The following is a 20312-nucleotide window of genomic DNA, read 5'->3' on the forward strand; positions in this document are numbered from 1 at the left end:
GATATCAAGGACACGCTGGAAAAGGAACTCACAAAATCAAATCCAAATTATTTGGCCTTATTTTATGAGGATGCTAAAAATAAGTAGTAGAAACAATATTACAGTATTTCAAAGAATTTTATTTCTAATAGTGCTACTGTTTGTAATATCTATTGTTAAAAACAATCATAAAGACTAGTACTATAGTACTAGATTGTTTTAAATTAATCTAATACAAATTAAGAATACTCAGAACATGTTTCTGACTTCTACCGGCTTGTGAACAGTGAATTTGTTCAGCTTCCTAATTTCTTAATGTTGAATTGCAGTAATACCCAAGGACTGTACAAGTTTACAATGCTGCAGTGCATCCCTTCTCTCTGCTCCGTTGATGCTTTTAAGTTCAAACCTCACTGACAGGAGCATCTTTCAAAGACAAAAAACCACCTGCAGCTTTTGTTCATTGCACTGTGAGGGGAGAATGAGATGATGTCACACAATGGAGCAGTTCACGTTTCAACCACACACACACACATCATATTTTTTTCAGATTTGCTGCTTCCCCACCCCTTTTCTTGGCAGAAGAGCTGCCCGAAGGCCTCGGCTCAGACACAAAACCCAGGGAAACCACATGGGATGCAAAAGTCTATCGGAGCCACACCTTCCAAACCCACAGGAGCATCTCTTGGACAATGCCCAGACAGTGAAGGCTCCTTCAGTCATGTTGATTAAAAGGATACAACTCTACACTCTCCTAGTCACGCTGGCTCAGAGCAACAGTCACGTTTACGGTAAGATGTGGCCTTATAATTTAACCTGACAGTGTTTTTATTAAACATTATGGGTGGAGAACAGAAACCAAAGTAGTGCTCAGTGTACCCTGGAGATAACATGTCTTGTTTTATTACCATATCAGAGACTCCTAATTTGCCTGAAGAGGATGGTAATGGTAACAATTGAGAAATATTCAGTAACTGTAGACAAGAACTCCAGTACTGGGAGACCAAATACATTTTTCATTGTGGTCGTGGCCAAAGGCTCTGGCAGCATTCAAGTCTGTGCCTGAAATCTGGGAATCCTCTTAGCTCTGAGCTGGGTCCATTTTGCAGTCAAATTATCCTTACCAGAGAAGTGTTATCTGCAATTGTTTCGCTTAACCACATTTAATTATCGTCCCACTTTCAACTTTGAATTCTCAGAGTTTTTGAGTAAGAGGTTCCTCTAATTTGAGCTGATGTAAAGATAGCACTGAGCCCAATATACTTCTGATACCGTTTTGATTTTATTTCCTTGAATGAGGTTATTTTGTTTCAAGTTCTAATATTTCTTTTTCTGCACCTACTACAAAAATAAAAATAATGTTCATAGGAGCATTGCAGAGAGAAAAGTTTTGCAAGTCAGTCTTTACGGAACCATGTTTTGTTTTGGTTTTTTTTTAATATACTTACATTTTACCCAAAGGTTTTTCCAATGGTTTGGGTTTTTTTTGCATACATACATTTTACCCAAAGGTTTATCCAATGGTTTGGGGTTTTTTAACATACTTACATTTTACCCAAAGGTTTATCCAAACTTTCTTGGCTTTTATTTATTTAAAAGTAAGCTGAAAATTGAAACCAACTTATTTAAGCTTTGTATATTGCAAAATTTCCCTTACTCCAAACAGAAACAGAGTTGACCACTGAGATCTCACATACCACGTCAATAATGAGGGGAAAAAATTAAAAATTGTTTTTATGAAAGGGTTGTAATGAGTATTTCCCTATTGCAAGAGTCACGGAACACATGTTTTCATTTGGAATCATTACCCAGGGAGATTTTCTTACCTTGTGCAAATTAATTGTTGGTGGAAGAGCCTGGTCAGAAACACTCCAGTGACCTGAAAGAAAATGTGCTTTTAATCAGCTGGGATCTCACCGAGGAGTTTAAGTTTGAAGGTGAAATATAAAACTTCCATCTGTTACAGATTCTTGTCCTCTCTTGAAAAATGGACATTACAATATTCATCATGACCACCCATATTTGTGAGACTGAAAACTTGATACTTGGTGTAAAACTGTAAGTGGCTTCAGCTCATAACAGTATTACAGAAAGGGTAATTAAACTCACCTTGAAAAGCATAATTAGAACGTAATTGGCAGACAGGGCCTCTACCATGGTCTTCTCATAAGAGGAAAAAAAGCTGAAACCCTCAGAGGAAAAGCACACCAAGCCATGTGTGTGCTCAAGTTTATTTTGCTTGTGTCATTCTAATGACAATTAATGAACTCAAGAAATTCTCTCTCATTATTTTGATTTTTTTCCACCTGTTAAATTAAAACCCCACCCATTGTCCAGGATGTTGTGGTTTATATTGTTATTTAAGCCCAAATATTCACCAAGACATATTCCTGCCAAATGGCCTTTAAAGGAAATCTGTGAAATGTATTTTAAAAGTTTGCCTTAAATATTTGATTCTATACAAAACATGTCCCAAACCTTTTTGGTTTAAAAGGATTTTCTCCACTGCTTTTTGTCCATACAGTTTATTACCAAGTGAGGTGTGATTTGGGACAGAGGAAAAGTTAACTAGAGATTTTTGGGCATGTCCATTACCAATTCCCAAACTTAATTCTCCAAATTGATGGCTAAAAACATTTACCAAAGACCAGGTTTCTTCCTAAAATTTGAAAACCTGAAACCCAAATCATTGAGCCATCAGTCATTAATATTCAGCCATGAGTCAGTAATGACATACAAAAGCAATTATTATTTCTGGGCTCCAAGCACTGTCTTGTAAGAGCTAAAAAATAGTGAAAGGGAGTTTAATGTCTGATTCATTTAAGCCTCTGAAAATAAACCCTTTTGCAGGCTCTGAAAACACTAAAAATTGTCATACACACGGAAGTGAAAGCTGTAGCTTGTGTAGCTTATTAAGAAGTCCAAAAGATTGTTCTTATTTAACTATCAGGGGAAAAAATAATAAACCAAAAAAATCACAGAGTGAACTAGTGGTTTTACTTGGCAGGCACAGGGGGTTTTCCACAGGATCCACAAATGAAAAGTAAGAAAATTAAATCAAATTTCAGTGAGCTATTCTTTATTTCTACCAAAACTGCAGTGCAGTGGAATAAAGAGTGCAGGACAAGTTCCTCCCACACACTGTTCCCAAAGCCCAGCAGCACATTCCATAGGGAACCTTTGGAAGGAAGCAAGGATGGAGGCAGAGCTGCTTGGTGGGAGGAAATTTTCCTCTGGAGGCAGAATTTAACCAGAGCTGATTATATTGGAATTATTAAGTGAAGAATTACCACCAAAAGTGAAGGATCAACCACCAGAAGACAAAGGAGCAAAACTGTAGCTCATGTTTGCCTAAGGATTGGGAAAAAAGGAGAGACTATCCAAGCTCACCTGATGGGAGATAAAATAGCACATTTTATTTGAACTACCTTAAGAATATACTATATAGGGAAAGTAGAACAAGTAATGTCCTTATCAATAGGAGAGGATTTTTAATTAAAAAACAACAGTGACAAAACAAACAACTACAAAAACCCTAAACCAAACCAAACCAAACAACATCCCCCACAGAAACCAAAACCAAAGAACAAATTGTAACCAACTAAACCTTTTGTTAGCAGTGAAATATCTCCTTGTGATTGACAGAAATTAGACTTTCCATAGAAGTTTTCAATTTGGTTTTTTTAGGGGGAAGTTGGTTAGTTTTGGTTTGGTTGCTGCTGGTTTGATTTTTATTTTTTTCCCAAGGAGAATTTTTAAAAAGATGAAACTACATGATAAAATAATTAGCTGAAGTTATCAGAAAATATCTTTGCTGCAGAGACACACACATCCTTCTGGAAATATATGTTACATAGAATTGTATCAGAAAGAAAGCAGCTATCAGGGCACAATCTGAGCTTCATGAGTGACTTCCTGAAGCATTATCTTCCACAGAAATCATTGCTCAAAGAACTGAAAGCTTTACTTTCTAATTTGAGCTTTGAGTTTCCATTTTCAGCCTATTGATAACCATGTGCTGCTGTTGTGCTATGGCCAAGGCAGGGCTGTCCTGTTTGCCTGAAACCTGAAATTGTGCTTTCCTTTAATCACAGATAGAAGGGTCTAAGAGAAAGATAAGTGACCCTGTTTCATAACTAAAATGTGTCTTTTAGAATGGTCTTATTCAGGAAAGCAGAGAAAGGACTAGATATGCAGGCAGGGCATGCTCACTAAATACTACCTTGTGAATGTTAGAGCTGTTATCATTGCAATTATATAAATATATTAAATATATAAATAAAATATAAATGTGTATTATATATAATATATATATTTATATATATAGTTATATATACATACACACACATACATTTATTTTTTTTCATATATTAGTGTAGGCTACTCCTCAGGGCCACCAGTAACTCACACTCCACAAGCTTCCACAAAAACTAACCCCAATATTAATATTTTCATATCTAGAAATTTTTTCAAACTATGTAATCAACCTTCCTTCCTTCAATTTCAGCCCATTGTTTCTCCCCATACACAGCAGAGACATAAAAAAAAAAATAGTTGCATTCTTTTTTCCTCTCTCTAGATGATTTTATTACGTCCTTCCATCTGATTGCTTTTCTTTAAGTGAAAACAATTCACAAGAATTTCAAGCTTTACTTTGTGGCTTTTTTAGCATAGTCATGGTGCTCTCTGGCTTCTTTCCAGCTTGGAGAGACTCCAAGCATTGCCCTGCTCTTTCTGTAGAGCACTGGACAAGACCTAAATACATTTCCTCATTCTTAGCAGAACACAAAGCTTACCACGTGCCCCTCCTTATCTTCTTGAATTGAGCCTCCCTTTTAACAAATAATTTCTGTTAAATCTGATTTACTGCTGGTAATCTATTGATGGCTTTCTCTCTCCACTAACTACTGAAATAATATTTTCCTAGTTTTGCAATTTGCATTTGATGTGCATCTCATCCTCTGCCATGACTTTTCCAATGTTGCTCAGTTCTTTCATGCCTCTCATTCATAACCTGACCTTGATTACTGCTTTTGGAGGTTTCTTTCTTGTGTCTTTGAAAAGCTGCTCATGATTTGGCCAAGACAGCCTTTTACTGAGTGTTTACTCTTGTCATTTATGGGGTGCATCACCAGCTGTTTTCTTTGCATTTACCTCTGAGGAGTTTTATCTCCCACATCCCCAAACTTACCAAGGCTTTCTTTGCCAAACAAAACTAATTTTATTCTGCTGCTCTCATTCCTTCTCTTCTTAAGGATATTTAATGAATTGTGGCTTCTATTTCCCCTTGGTTTTTATCCAGATGTTTTTCATTAGTAAAAAGATGTTATTTGTACCCAGGGCTGTCATCCTCCTTGTTAATTTTCTCATCTCCATCCAAATTATCTGAATTTCCTCCACTTGCCCCTTCCACAAGGACCAGTTTTAAAGCCTCTCTCCAATTAGCTTACCTGTGTGTTTTTGCCATTCTACTCACCCCACTTCAAACCTCATTTCAAGCCATCCTGACTAAGGGAACACTTCAGATTTGGACCCCTCAAAGCAGAAACTTCCTGGGATTCCAAGCTCTGTGGGCAGATGAGTTTCATTATTCCACAAGGCAGAGATGTGGCAGAGACCACATTTTTTTGCAGTAGCTGCAAATAACACATACAGTTAATAACCCTCTCCTTGTTATCAAGCAAGACCAGGTACATTTAATAAGGCAAAATGAGAATAAACTTAGAGGTTTGAGTTCTAACTAATTTAGAGATGCCCATTTCCAAAGGCCACTTTGAAGAGAGTAAACTGGAAAATCAACAGCAGCAAAACATTGGTTTTGCCATGATGAATCCATGGACATACTGTGATCAAAACTCAGTATTACTGAGTGCTACACTCAGTAAAGTTATTATAAATAAATGAAATAAAAGTACATACATTTTTTACTAAAAATCAAAGTAAATAAAAGTTATTTATGCTGTGGAGTGTTCTGAGATATAGAAAGGCTTACAAACTAGAGATCATAAATAGAAATTGTTATTCTGACCATCCCAAGCTCCTGAATGCCCTATCCAGGTATTCCCAAGGATTGCTGTATCATGTGCATATCCTGGATGGCAGTGGGGACATTTTTGGCATTACAGTTTTGGCTGCTCACAGACCCCTCTGCTCTGCCCTCCCCTTCAGACTTCTCCCTACAAAACTTGCCTTAAGTACTTTTACATTTTTTCTACTCCTCTCCATCAGGCAGAAGAAACAGCTATAGTTAAGATTTCTAAGATACACATATTTCAGATATGGATATATTTATGAGCAATCACTCTCTCCATTGCACAAGCACAGTACTATAGGAGAACATTGGGCACATGGTTCTTACATAGTTTTTGTTACTTTAAATTAGCCAGAGAAATAAAGCATCACAAAAAACATGAAACTTTGCTAAAAGGTCAAGACATTCAATACCAAGACCCAGAGTTAAAGTGACTTGAACCCATAACTTGAAGTCTTAACTAAAAATGTAATAAAAATTTTAAAAGTAGATAATATATGTTTGCATTAAATGTAATTATTTTCAATATTACAATTATAAAAGTCTCTACTAAAATAGCACCTCTACTTCTGCAATTTAAGAAGAATTGTGAAGTAAGTGAATTAAATCTAAAAGTAACAGAAGATGTCTGTGAGAAGGACGACAGAGAAAGACCTGCTATGCATATCTTACATATTTTTTTTAAACTATTAATCCTCTAATTTGATTGAGATATAGAAAACAAGGGAAAGTTCACATCAGAGAAACTGCATTGAACAACCCTCCTGAAAACAAAAGAATGAGTAGTCTTGATGTTTCCTGCTCTCACTGTTCCCTGTGGAGATCAGATCAGCTGCAAGTGGACAAGGGAAGTCCTGAGTAATACCAGAGAAAAAAGCCTGGAATTAGTGTTATGGGGAGCACACAGCACACCCCACTGCTATGATTTGTGTTATGCTTTTTTTCCAGGGTTCAATGCCACAAGTTGTTCAACTGAAATTCAAGTTAAAAGACGCACCCAGTACACAACTCATATTGGAGGCTCTTTGACCATGGAGTGTCCAGTTCTCTACTGCAGGACAAAGCCCGGCCTGCAGTGGTGCAAGATGGAGGAGGCCAAATGTGTGCTGCTGGAGGAGGGCAGGAGAGAGTGGAAGTCTGACTCTGTGTTTGCTCTGGAGATTTCCCCAGTTCATCAGAACCACAGTGGACGTTTTCGGTGTCAAGGAACAGAAGGCAACTTGTCCATTGAGAGCCATGAAATAAAGGTCATTGTTGAAGGTGAGCCACCTGTGGCATGAAATAGCCCTTTTAAACCAAAGAATGACATTTACAGAAATGTTCCTTCTTGCTGGTAAGGGGCTTCTTCTGACAGGTTTGGCTGGTAGCACCATTGTGATGGTACCTGCTTTTATCCTACCTCTTGGAAGGCCAGAAACAAAAGGAAAGAATATAATAAAGGGATAACAGGAGGATCTGGCAGAGAAAGGCAAAGCTGCAATCCCAAACAGCCTTTAGTGGACTATTTGATAATGTAAAAATATCAGTTGGGACAAAAACAGCTTGTGGGAGGAAAGGCTGGTTAAAAATCACATGGGCTACACAGGACATAAATGAGTGTGTAGCAGCAGCCAACGAGGCCACAAAACTGTAGAGAGGACAAAGTAATTCCAGTGTCTTGTTGAGGATGGTCAGAGTATGATTTTGTACCCCAAGAAGTTCAAGAGCAGGAAAGCTCACAAGAGCTTTGAAGGATCCTGAGGAAAAGTGAGGTTTTTTTCATTAACTGAGGCACTTGGGATTCCAAGTGTAGATTATGACAAGCCACATCTGCTCTCCTCAATGCTGCTCTGCAGGTAGGAAGTGATCTGTGTGGCCATAGCATCCCCCTGCCCCCAGGCAATGAGTTGTAAGGGTGTTGTGTTCCCAGTTCCTCTCCTGGTAAGTTAATGAACTTTAAAACCTTGTTTAATGCTGCAACAGAGGGGCTAATAGAAAACTTACTGCAAAGGATATGCTCAGCTCATGATGCACATTTCCTCTGAAATATGTTCTGATTATCTATTTGTTTGAATGCCCAAGAGATCTGAAAGATAGAACTGCTTCACTGGCAGTGGGAGACAAACACATCATCCTCTTTCCTCCAAAACATCTTTCCCTTCGCTTGAGGCTGTTGGTGCAAAATGTCAGGTTGCTGTTTCACTTCCCTGTCTTGCTTTTCTCTTTCAGAAAAACCTGTAAACATTGCCACAGTTTCACCAGAAAGTAAGTTCTTATTTCACCTTTAAGAGAAAGGAACTAATCTGTATTGCTATGAATTTCTGGTTAGAATGCTTTGTGCAGTCAAGATCATTTTTAAACTCTTTGCTAAACTGGAATTGCTTTCTTCCTGCTTGAACAAAATATAGTCTCACAAGTGGGACAGTTTCCAAGGCTGGTACTGTCCAGAAATCAGAATAAAGGGGACAAAGCCAATTAAATTACCTCCTGGTGCTATACACAACACTTCTGGGACACTCTTTAATATCCCAGTAATAAATGGGTTCTACATACAAAGGGATAGAATCACATTTTACCATCACTTTTAACATAGCCTGAAATACAGGTTTTACTCACAGTGGGTCGTGGTTCACAATTACAATTGCAAAAATATGCTGGAAGGTCAGGGCATTCCTCTAATTCTGCCCTTTTCTTTGCATTTGCCAGGCATTATTCATGAATTACACCTTCCCATGGACTTTTCCTTCCAGTAGCTTCATACTTTATAGAATGCCCATGGAGCTCAGGTTCTCTCATGACATGCTGCACCAAACTGTAGAAAGTTTAAGTACATTAAAAACTCAGTTGCATCAGAAAAACATATTGCTAAAAAAAAAGCCTGGCATATTTCTCTATGTTAATACCTTCTAATGCAATTTTAGGTACCACTAACATCTCAGCAGAGTCTCAGAAATCTGAGAACTACAAGATATTGCTCATTACTTCAGCACCAGCGGGTCTGTGTTGTCTATTCACCATTGGATGCACGTTTTGGTGTCTAAGGAGGCGCCATGGTAAGTAGTTTTACCCCCTAAGCTTTGCCTAGGATGCATTGGATTACACTCCTCTTCAGGGCTCCATGGCAGTTGCACTGAAAGCTCCGGGAATCCCCTTACAATTTTCCATCTGATTGCTGTGATGGCCTTGTTGAGTGTCCCAGTTAAGATACTGAACCTTTAATTTGCCCCATATATTGTTCCCTTGCAGAGACAGAAGGATGGAAGCAAAGTAAGAACAAATAAAAACCTCAGACTTGACAATAGTCTTTTTTTTTCCCTTTCTTTTTTCCAGCAAAGCAAAAGAGAACTCCATTAACACAACAGAGAGAAGAGATCCTGGTATGTTTAACTTTTTCCATCATCAAAACCCGACCTTGTCCTGCATAACCTCATACCAAGAACGAATCTTTGTGCAGTGCAAAACATGGCAGAGGATCAGAGGGACCTTCTGTGTGCCTGGATGGTTTGTCTGGTGGGAGATCCCACCAGGGTTGAGCTGAGGGAAGGAACTAAGGGTCCTAGACAGAAAGAGACTTTAGGCATCTGAAGTCCTCTTAAAACACATTAACTTCTAAGTCTCATTCCAATAATAGTTTAGGCACCTGAAGCAACTGTGTTGGTCTCATTCAAACTGTCTAAGACAAAATATGACCCACAGAGCAAGAAAAAGGCCTGAAAAGAAAGAATTTAATATGTGACTAGCAGGAATTCACACAGGTCCTGCAATAATCCTTAAATGAGCAGTACAGAAGAGCTCTCACAAAATGCTGAATCAGTTTTGCCTTAAGTTAGCATCTTGCAAGAAAATACATGAGAGTTTAGGAAGGGAAATAAAATGCAGAGGAATGATTTCTAACTTTGTTTCAAAGAACAATGTAAAATACAGAGACCAGGTGAATCCAATCCACCTGCACTCAAAAGCAGTTTAAAGGGCATTAAACAGCTTGAACAAAATCTCACAAGACTCATATTTAGTAGGAGCACAGGCAACAAAGAGCTCTACTCTGTTCTGTTTGTTTGCAGGTTGGGAGTGCAGCAGCTGCTGCTGGAACAACTCAAGCTTCACAAGAAAGCTCCTCACCTTATAGTTCCATAGCCAGCCCACCACATGCCTTGAAGGACAACATCATTTATGACAACCATGTCCCTCCCTGGAATGCTCAGAGGACAGCACCTAATGCACCTTGCACCAATCCTTCCATCCCAGTTCTACCTGAAAGCCCAGATGGCCTGACTTATGCTGAACTAAATCATTCTGCTTCTGCAGGAAGATACCAGAGAAGGCAACCAATTGTGGTCAATGAAATTACAGAATATGCCTGCATAAATGTGCATCAATAAATGCAGCAAGGACTTCTGCAGATAACCATTGTGCAGCCTCAGTTCTAACTTCCCTCCAGGATGTTCATTCCCTTTTGGGAAAGCTTCTTTTTATTAGGAAGGACCAATGGATGCTCTGCTGTAACAAGAGAATTCAAAACACAGCCCGTGTCAACGAGTGGGTATTTTCACTGTGTGTTTGTTTCTTAAATATTGGAATAAAACCAGTCAGGGGATTTTTTTCCCCTTCCAATGTTCTATTTTTTGGTTAAGGCTTCAATATCCAAGAGGAGGAGGGGAAGGTTTTCCCAGGATAGAAACATGTAAAATGAACTTGTGAGGAAGATGATATCAAGTCAAATTTCTCCCAGGTAAAAGTTATGAATATTTGTAGGAGAATTTTTCTCTGAGTTTCTAAGAACATCCTTCCAAGGATCCAGCTTTTCATTCCAGTCCACTCTACCTCATGCAAAGTTCTCCAAGCATCATGAATGTCTAAAGCTATTATTAAACAAAATGGAGTGAATATTCGTGTGTGTTTGTACTTTGTGGAGGGGAAGGAAGAGAGGGTTGTCTTACAAAGAATTCTCACAAATAAGGTGTGAGAAAATATGGAAATATACTCTGGTTTTGTCTTGCTGGGATGATTGATTAGTTAAGGTATTGCATGTTGCTTTTGTCCACAGTGGATCAATGGAAATAACAAATGATCAGCAGCAACTGATCCCCAGTCAAAAATCAATTTTTCTTTTTCAAAAATAACTGCGTATAACTGTGTCATGCTAAGTTTTCTTCCCAACACTGGCACAAAAGTGATTCTGTTTCATGCCTAGGTTTGTGGAAAAGAAGACAAAAATGAGACAAAGATCAAGGTGCCTTTTGAAGTTCAAAAAGAACACTCATGCCCCTCATCTGCGCCAATTTTTCAGCTCTAGCTTGGACACCATCCATCTGCTCTTGCAAAATAAGGAATGTTCTTAAGATTACTCTTTGCCACACTTGCACCAGAGGTTTTTACAGCACCAAGCAGAGAGTCTTGAACTTGGTTACAAATTTGCACCCCAGTAGAAAAGGAAGGATGTACCAGGTCTCAGGCTGCAAGTAAAACATCAGAGGGTTTGTACTCAACATCATGGAAAAAAATAAGGCTCTTCTATCTTGATATTTCATCTTGGTAGCCAACCAACACCAAAGCTGTTAAGAACACACACATCCACCTTGCTCTTCTGGTGAACTACATGTTTATTGTGCTTATGTTGCACTTGCTATCTGCCTCCCCCTCCCCTTTGAACTCAGCCACAGTATCTGTGTGGATAAAAATCCATGGTCATTAGTTGTGTACTCAGTTTCTGCACTAAGTTGGTAGTTCAAGTCATTAAAGATGTTGAATTTTGTTTATTTTTTTAAATATATAAATTATCATTCTCGTAAATCATCGATAATCCTCATTCAAGCAAAACAAGTAGAAAACTGTCTTTAGAAAAATCCAGTCTGCTCTTTTTGTCTTGGTGGGCCAATCCTTGTATGACTACAGATAAATTACTTTAGGTGAAAGTCTGGGAAACTTGGAGTAAGTTATGTATGAAACAGCCCAGAAATAGACCTTTGATTGCATTTTTTGCTCAGGTGGTAAAAGTACAATTATTTTTATAGACTACAAGTAGCTCTGTCTCTCTGACACAGATTCTACCTCCTCGGTGGCCTTAAACTGAAAAACAAAGTCTGTTCAGGGCAGCCCCAGAATAACAACTGACATCTGGGACTACAATGGGACTGAACACAGGTGGAAGATGCATTGGACCATCAAAAGATGCAAAGGCTGGTGAAATCTTCACCTGGTTTGCTTCACCTGCACAGCAAGGCTGAGCCTTGGCATAATCAGGTCCCCAGAGAGCCAAGTTTGATTTGGAAGATGAGATTTTTGTAGATAAGCAGGAAGTGCCTCACCACCTCACCTACAAGCATAGAAAAGCAAAGCTCCACTCTTTCAAGCAGACAAATTGAAAGGCTGTGCCTTTTGAAGCAAGGAAACAAAAGGTGCTGACTGAAACTATCTGCCTCTCAGGGTGCAGATAATCCGTTCAGATAAAGTTCAGCATTGCTCAGTTTTCACAACATTTTGGAAGAAATGACAAAAAAGTTATTTCCAGCACCCACTGGCTTCAAAACTGGCCAGTGCATGGAAGGACTCAACTGTGTCACTGAAGGTGCTTCATATTCATCTGAGTCACCTTTAGAGTGTCACATTTGAGACATCATCCCCAACACTGGCTGTATAAGGCTGGTGGTGGTCTCCAAATTCCACATATCCACCTTGCAGCACCCCACTGGATGGGCAGGACATCAGTGGGGTGTCACCAGTGGGGGCAGAGCAGAGCCCTGGAAAGGGCCAGTCCTGGTTTAACCACACAGTGAAACCACACAAACATAACAGAGCACAAGGACACAAAGAAACATAGAACACAAGAAACAAGCAGGCTCAGGACCTCAGGAGGGAGATTCACAGCCCCCCTAAGTCATGGTCCAAGGGACTCCCATTTATATCACACCATTTCCTATGTCTTGCCTTCCCTTTGCTGTTTTTGCATCACACACTCTGCACAGGTAGAGTCACACAGGAAGCCCAGAGAACAGAAGCAAAGCTGCTCAGCTCTCAGTTACACCCACAAACCCACGCAGGAGGAAGACAGTGAAGTCTGTGGAACTGAAGGTCTGTTAGTGCCAGCAAAGCACATTAATGCTCTCCACTGCAGTCTCCTGCAAGGCAGGTACATGGGACTGGGTACTCCCTCCCCAGCAACCCACACAGCACACAAAACCTCTTAAAACATGGCATGAATAGGCTCATGGACAGTAAAACACATCAACCATCCTGGTTTCACTTTGCCCAGTTATTCCCACTGCCCCAAACTGTCCTTCCTTATAAAGACATAAAAAATTTAGAGCAGGGTGAAGTTTACTCATTTGCCAGCTCTTGTGCCCCAGATGTCTGCCAGGCAGGGCACTTCTCCTGGCAAACCACAAACTTTTTCATATTGCTAAATCAAGCAACAGCTTGCTGAGCCTTGTTTCTTCACCTACCTGTTTTGCAATACCCCCCACACCCCCCCATCCCCCCCATCCCCACAGTAGCCTGAGCCCCATTTTAGCTCACAAGGCTCACAGGCAGCAAGAACAGCAAACAGTGGGTGAGAAGCACAACTTGCACCTCCAGATAAATGGCATTGCCTCACATTGCTAATTTTCCCCCTAAGAGAGTGGCCAGGAGTGTAAATTTGTAGGAATGGTCCCAAAAAAACAAAGGAATTGGGTGTACAAAGTTTGTTCTTCAGCTCACCTGAGCTGCTCCCCCCAGGTCCTGCTGCACCTGCACCACCAAGGCAGTGCACTCAGGAAGAAAAAGGGACAGAAAAAGGGAAGAAAAATGGTTCAGGACTTGGCAAGCAAGCTCCACACCAAAGCCTTGCCCCTGCATTCCCTGTGCTACCAGCTTGGATTTTCCAAGGCAAGTGCTAACATTCCCAGATCTTCCTACATCCCATGTGCTCATCCAGGGAGAGGAGACAAGCCCAGAGCTGAGCTCTGGAACCAGACCACAGCACAGGCAGCTGAAAGAAGAAGTGAACATCCATTTCCCTGAACAGCGATGTTCTCTGTCCTGCTCTGTGCATGGGGTTCCTCATTCTGTGGTCTCCATGGCTCTGCTTCCCCACATCACTTCATGTCAGCCAATGTCAGCCAAGTGGGAATCAGAGACAGAAACAGCAGCAGCCAGGGAGGAAAGAGAAGTGAATTTCAGGGGGAGAGATAAAGCAGGAGAAAGATCTGAACAGACATCTGGAAAAGGATTCCCAAGGAGGAATACCAGAGCTACAAAATAGAGATGAAAACATCATGTCCCTCGACACAGACAAAATAAAGCAATATTATTTTTCTAGGAGTTTTAAGTGGCAACTCCTATTTTCCATTAGAAAAAGCATACACCAGGTCAGGCCTGCTCATATTGAATTCCTGCTCACCTAATGAAAATGCCCAAGAACCACAAAAGTCCACATTTTCATCCACACAGGTCAGTGACACAGTGAGATCACTGTGACCTTTACACTCCTCACCACCACAATTATATATCTAGTCTGAACTCAGACTTCAAACTCCTATTCCCCTTTCTGCCTTCTCATACCTACACAACTCAGGTAACCCAGGGAGGAACACAGTTACTGTAATATAACTGAATCAATAGGGAATAATCAGTATTGGAAACAAGTAAAAGGCTCAGCTTCTGATTGTTATGAATCTTGGCCTGTGAGACAGAAGTTATAATGTATTTGTATAATTAATTATGCATCTTGCATAATTGGTTTTAGTCAGGAGACATGAAGTTTGGACTAAAGAATATCCTTGGCATGAGATGTAACCAGACTTAAGTGAGAAAACAGAAGTGACCATTTTGCAGGACTAAAGAGTAAAATTTCACTGGCTTTAACGAGCAATATGGATCTGAATTTTCATCCAAGTGGCATTTATTCTCAGGTAAACTAACTTGAACTCTCTTTTTAGATGAGATTTTATAGGCAAGCTGGTGGACATGCATTAATTTCCAGCTCTCTCCCCTCTGTACATCCCTACTGAGACTCCACTCAGCAGCAGGGCCAATGTTTGCTGCAGCTCAGCCTCCGCTGCTGCTGACAAAACAACCCTGTCCCCTGGCAATGAATCACACCCTCTCAGCTTCAGAAAGAGGAAAGGCACATCCGAATACACCACTGGGGTATGAACAGGAACTTCATGGCACAGCAGTTAGAAACCAACAGTCTCTCCAGTCTATCCCAGCAAGTCACACGCTTGGATCCAACACTTCCTCAAGTCAGGTTGCCTTGGCTAATAAGGATCTCTTCAACTTGTTAATAACCCCCTTTCTATGTGTTTCCACCTGAAACTGTGGCTATTAGTATTTTCTGTGAATGGTTTACCCCTCAGTTGGGGCAGTACCCAGAAAAAGGCACACCTCGTTCAAAAGCAGCATTTCTGCACCAACACATCTCTTGAGTGAGGGCTGGAACTGAGGCCACATTTGCTCAGGTCTCAGCATTGTTTCCTTTGTGCTCACAAAGATACAGCTTCTTCCCTAACACAAAAGGATTCAGCATCATCTCTATAGACACTATTATTCACCCCACACTGGTCTGGAGCTGTTTAGATGTTACAGACAGCAGCTCATCAAACAGAGCTCAAGGTAACCCATAAAGTCACTATACATCGATTTCTGGTTGAACTCTGAGAGGCTACATGAATTTCCTCTTATGTAAACTGTTCCTAAACAATGTCTGCCTCAGTAAAAGAGATGGGATTATTGAATTTTGGTGGGTAATAAGAAACTTGCCTGCTTTTTAGCATTTCTGGGTTATGGAGGGGAGAGCAAAGCTTTAAGTTGTCAATACACACAAGTCTACTACATAAATGTTACATTAGGAATTTAGCCTGCATTTTCACAAATTCTATAGGGACTGAGAACTTTTGGTAAATGCTATTTTAAATGTATTTAATAATTTTTTTTTAAATCAAATAACTTGTAGCTCCCTTTGTCCATGGCATATTCTTTGAGAGTCTGGAAGAAATGGCAGCTTTGGTAGACCCTCTGTTTTCTCAAGAAAATCACATTTAAAAGGTTAACTACAATGGCAACCTCTGTCATGGTAAGAAAGCAAGGCACAAAATCACCTTACGTAATTTATGGTTATAATACGACCACCAGCTCCCCAACTGTGCACCTCACAGATGCACATGATGGTCAGAGGCCAAAAACCACTGTAAGCTTCCTCCTCTCTGCAGTCTGGGAACAAACGTCACCAAAACAGTGGCCCTGCATTACCTGCAAGTGGTGGGGAATAATAAGCAAGCTATGATTTTGGGCACAGACTTGTCATGATGACATGAAGGTCGAGCAGAAACAGCTTCCAACACCCAACTTCTCTTCCGCTGTGGTTTCTCTTCTTTCTTTGAGGGGCTTCAGAGCTCTAAACCTACAAAAGAGAAGTGAAACATAAACCAGAGATAAATTAAGAGTGCTGAAGCACTCTGACTGACATCAAATTACAGGAAGCGAGCCCAGAATAAAAATGAACAAAACAAGAGCAAAAACTCTTCCCAGAACTCTGGAGAACATCTTTGTTTGCAACAGCCTTCCATGGGTGCAGCCCTTGCTGAAGTGCAGATTTCCACTGATATGGGAAAGGTGACCAATGCTCGGAGAGATGGTAACTAGGTCAGGTGGAGGTGCAAGCCTTCATTTTCTCATCTTCTGAAGGTTTGCAGCACCTGCCTGTTGACCAAAGGAAATCTGATATCAGAATTAGCACTGCAGCATTTGCCACCAGCACAGAAGGCTCTGGAAATGTCCTTCCCAAAAAAAAAGAAGAAGAAACATAAGTCATCCCTGAAGTAGCCTTTGTAACACATTTCTCAGCATGTGTTGCCAAAAAAGCACTCATTAGGTGGCGTTTAGGAAACCTTCGCAGTTTGGGGACGGAGAAGCGATGGGCTTGCAGCAGATGGCGTTTCTGCCCAGGGAATGGGGCCGGGAAGGCGCTTCTTGGGCCGATGGGGCAGTGCCGGCGCTGCCGGGCTTTGGGCACCGCTGCTGGCACAGGTGTCCCCAAACAGCCCGGATTCCGCCTCGCTGGCTTGGCTGCTCCGCCTCGTTCCTCTCCCACTGATAACACGGAATATCTGCAGCCATAGGCACAGGCAGCCCAAGCCCCGCGCTGGGCTTTCCACGTAGTTACGGCAGTTCTTTGTTGGGGAAAAAACATCTTTGTTAGGGGAACTCCACATCTTTAGCCATAGAAGTAGTAGTAGTCTAGGACGTACAATTAGTCCTAAACTAATTCTACAGGTTTTCAGAATTTTAACCAAAATTATAATTATTTTTATTTAATCCCAGTTGTTATTATTAATAATCATTATTATTAATAATGATAACAATAATAATAATAAATGAAAAATACATCAAAATATTTCCGTTTTCCTGAAAAACTCTCTCATGGAAAGTTTACACTTTTAACTGTCTTTTTATTGATCTTTATTAATAAAAACATGGGTCAAAATGTCAAGCAACAGCAAAATATACGTACATTTCTCTGTATGGACACAGACACCCCCCATGATTCCCAAGTGCCCTGGGGAATAGTGCCCTGAGAACCCCTCATTACTTGGCTTACCTGACTGAGAAGAATTACTTGGAGAGAGGAGAAAACAAACCAACCAGTGCTCTCTGCTGGGTTTTTCCCAGGATGATTTGGGCACAAGGAGGAGGTTTCCTTTATGGGAGGAGAAGGCAAACTCCAAATTCCCACTGGGGCAGCTCCACTCCCATCTTACTACTCAGTTTTTGCTTCACTTGCTACTTTTTACCTGGAATAAATTGCTTAAAGATTGACAGTGGAGAAAGTAAATATTTCTTATTCCTTCTCCTCTGCACAGGTGGGAAACACTCCTCTTACCTGCACGTGCATTCGTGTAGCGATGGGTTTGGGGCTGGTCTTCGCACCAAGAATTGCCCCAGGCTGTCCCCTCTGGGCAAAGCTCAGCCTGTCCATCACTGGTTCTGACACCTTCCATGTGTATCAGCTGGAGGACAAATTTCATGCTGAGATTCCCCCATTTGCATTCTGACCCCACTGGCCTTGGTGGAAGCAACATTGCCTGTAATCCTGAGCAGCTCCAGGGGGAGGTACAGGATGGGGGCCAAGCATGGAGGGGCTGGGGGAGACCCTCTGAGAGAAGAAACCCCTTTCAGAAGAGAGCAAAACTGCCTCTGCCTCAGTGTGCAATGTGTGGAGCCAGCAGGACTGACAAGAACAGAGCAAAGGCTGAAAAATTAGAATACCAGCATGGGAACCCACATGGCTTTGGGGGTATTTCAGCCTCCAGGAGATTCTCCTCACCTGGGGCAGGCAAAATGCTCTCTCTGCTCTTTATCAGCCTCTCCTGACCAACTCCAAGGGCTGTCCCACGGCATCCCAGTGCCTGCAGCAACTCCAGCAGGGCTCTGGGGCAGCTCCTGCTCACAGCAGGGGCAGTTTAGGGGCACCTCAGGGTTCACCCAGTTGGGGCTTGAAAACCTCCCTGCGTGGAGGTTGCACAACCTCTGTGGGCAAACCCTTCCATCAGTTCTCTTCAAAATCCTTCTCTGCTGAGGCAAAAGCCTCCTCTGCCCTCTGCCAGAGCCCAAGCAGGGAACGGAAAGAGAGAAGGAATGCCCTGAGACTTTTTATCATCTGCTGTACTCTCTGCAATCAAAACCAGCAGCTCTTCCCTCTGGCCCCTGGTTAGAAAGCACATTGTCACCAGCCAGGGAAGCAAGGGACAAAAGTCTCACCACATGTCAGGTGGAAAAGCTTCTGAGTCCCTCAAAAATCTCCTCCACAGCCAAAGCAGCTCCAGCCTGTGCTGTGCCCAGCCAAGTCCCCAGGGCTGCATTTACAGACACCTCCCAGTCCATTAATGAGCCCTGCAGTGTCTGCTACCAGCTTTATTACAAATGGGGGGAATATCATTCCCAGGAGTCCCCCAGCTGGACAGAAAGATTTAGCATGTGACCAGCTGCTCAGTATTCCCCTGACCTGAAGAAATCTCTCTTGTTTAGCCTGCCTTCAAATCAAAGCTCCATCAACAGGATCACTCCACTCACCTCATCTGCTTGAGGGGTGCAGTGAACACAGTTTGGATCTCTGTGTAGCCCCCACACATCCCTTCAGCTCTGGCAGCAAAGCTGTTTCAGGCCAAACCCTCTCGGGGAGGCAAATTCAGCTCAGCCCAAGAGGACATTCAGGTGAAGGCTGGTGCTGCTCAGCAGCTGGAGCAGAGCCTGCTCTTCTTGGGTTTTCCAGGTGGGAGCAGGTGTTACATGAGCCCTTGGCAAACTGTGCCTTTAGACCCTAAACCAGCTATTTGGGCTCAGGTTAAACATCTTTCTAATCCAGTATTTTGAGACCAACGGAAGGGACAAGTAAGACCTGGAATCCCAGAATGGTTTGAGTTCAAAGGGACATTAAAACCATCTTATTCCAACCCCTCCTGCCATGGGCAGGGACACCTCCCACCAGCCCAGGTTGCTCCAACCTGGCCTTGGACACTCCCAGGGATGAGGCAGCCACAGCTTCTCTGCCCAACCTGTGCCAGGGCCTGCCCACCTTCCCAACCAGGAATTCCTTCCCAATATCCATCTATCCCTGCCCTCTGGCAGTAGAAAGCCATTCCCTGTGTCCTGTCCCTCCATGCCTTGTCCCGAGTCCCTCTCCAGCTCTCCTGGAGCCCCTTTAGGCACTGCAAGGGGTTCTCAGGTCTCTCCAGACCCTCCTCCTCTCCAGGTGACCCCCCCAGCTCTCCCAGCCTGGCTCCAAAGGGGCTCCAGCCCTGGGGCAGCTTCGGCACCTCCTCTGGACTCCTCCAGCAGCTCCACATCCTTGTGCTGTTGTTCCCCAGGGCTAGAGGTAGCTCTGCAGGGTGAGAGGTCTTACCTGAGCTGTCACTGGTGTGTTCCCCCAGCAGGTTGTAACTTTGGCTTTCCTGAGCCCATGCAAAGTTTTGCCATTCATTACTGACAGGAAATGAAATATTCACTTCAGCACGTTTGCAACTTCCCACCTGGCTATTGAGTTACGTGACCTCAGGTTTGTGCATCATGAAAATACCCAAATTTAGTCTCTTTGCACCACTTCTGGAATTTGTGCTATTTCTCTTTATAAGCCTGAAATGTCTCTGCCTGTGCACTGGTGCCTTTTCCAGCTCTCCCAGCTGTGGGTGGTTGTTCATGGGAGTCATGCAAAGCCCATCTCGATTCCCCTGGGCCAATGCATTGCAGACAAAGCAGGGGATTGTGGCCAGGGAAACTCATGTTTGCATGCAAGGAGCACACTACAGGAACTGAAAGAACGGAGGCTGAAAAGCCCTGGCACAGACTATGG

The 20312-nt window shown here is 42.0% G+C and overlaps 1 protein-coding gene across 1 annotated transcript; it reads left to right on the top strand.

The window, feature by feature from the left end:
* The first annotated feature begins 530 nt into the window (after window positions 1-530).
* BTLA (B and T lymphocyte associated) lies at window positions 531-10588 on the top strand. Its single transcript, XM_071573136.1, has 6 exons — window positions 531-770; window positions 6959-7270; window positions 8219-8254; window positions 8911-9042; window positions 9320-9366; window positions 10051-10588. The coding sequence occupies exons 1-6, from the start codon at window positions 611-613 to the stop codon at window positions 10366-10368; spliced, it is 1005 nt and encodes a 334-aa protein (XP_071429237.1). The 5' UTR covers window positions 531-610; the 3' UTR covers window positions 10369-10588.
* The last annotated feature ends 9724 nt before the right edge of the window (window positions 10589-20312 follow it).

The sequence above is a fragment of the Pithys albifrons genome, chromosome 1 (assembly GCF_047495875.1).
Source record: "Pithys albifrons albifrons isolate INPA30051 chromosome 1, PitAlb_v1, whole genome shotgun sequence".
Taxonomy (NCBI): Eukaryota; Metazoa; Chordata; class Aves; order Passeriformes; family Thamnophilidae; genus Pithys; species Pithys albifrons.

Coding starts and splice junctions, on each gene's coding strand:
- BTLA (XM_071573136.1), top strand. CDS start 611: ATGGGATGCAAAAGTCTATCGGAGCCACACCTTCCAAACCCACAGGAG. Junction 7,271..8,218: donor AATAAAGGTCATTGTTGAAG/GTGAGCCACCTG, acceptor TTTCTCTTTCAG/AAAAACCTGTAAACATTGCC. Junction 9,043..9,319: donor GTGTCTAAGGAGGCGCCATG/GTAAGTAGTTTT, acceptor TCTTTTTTCCAG/CAAAGCAAAAGAGAACTCCA.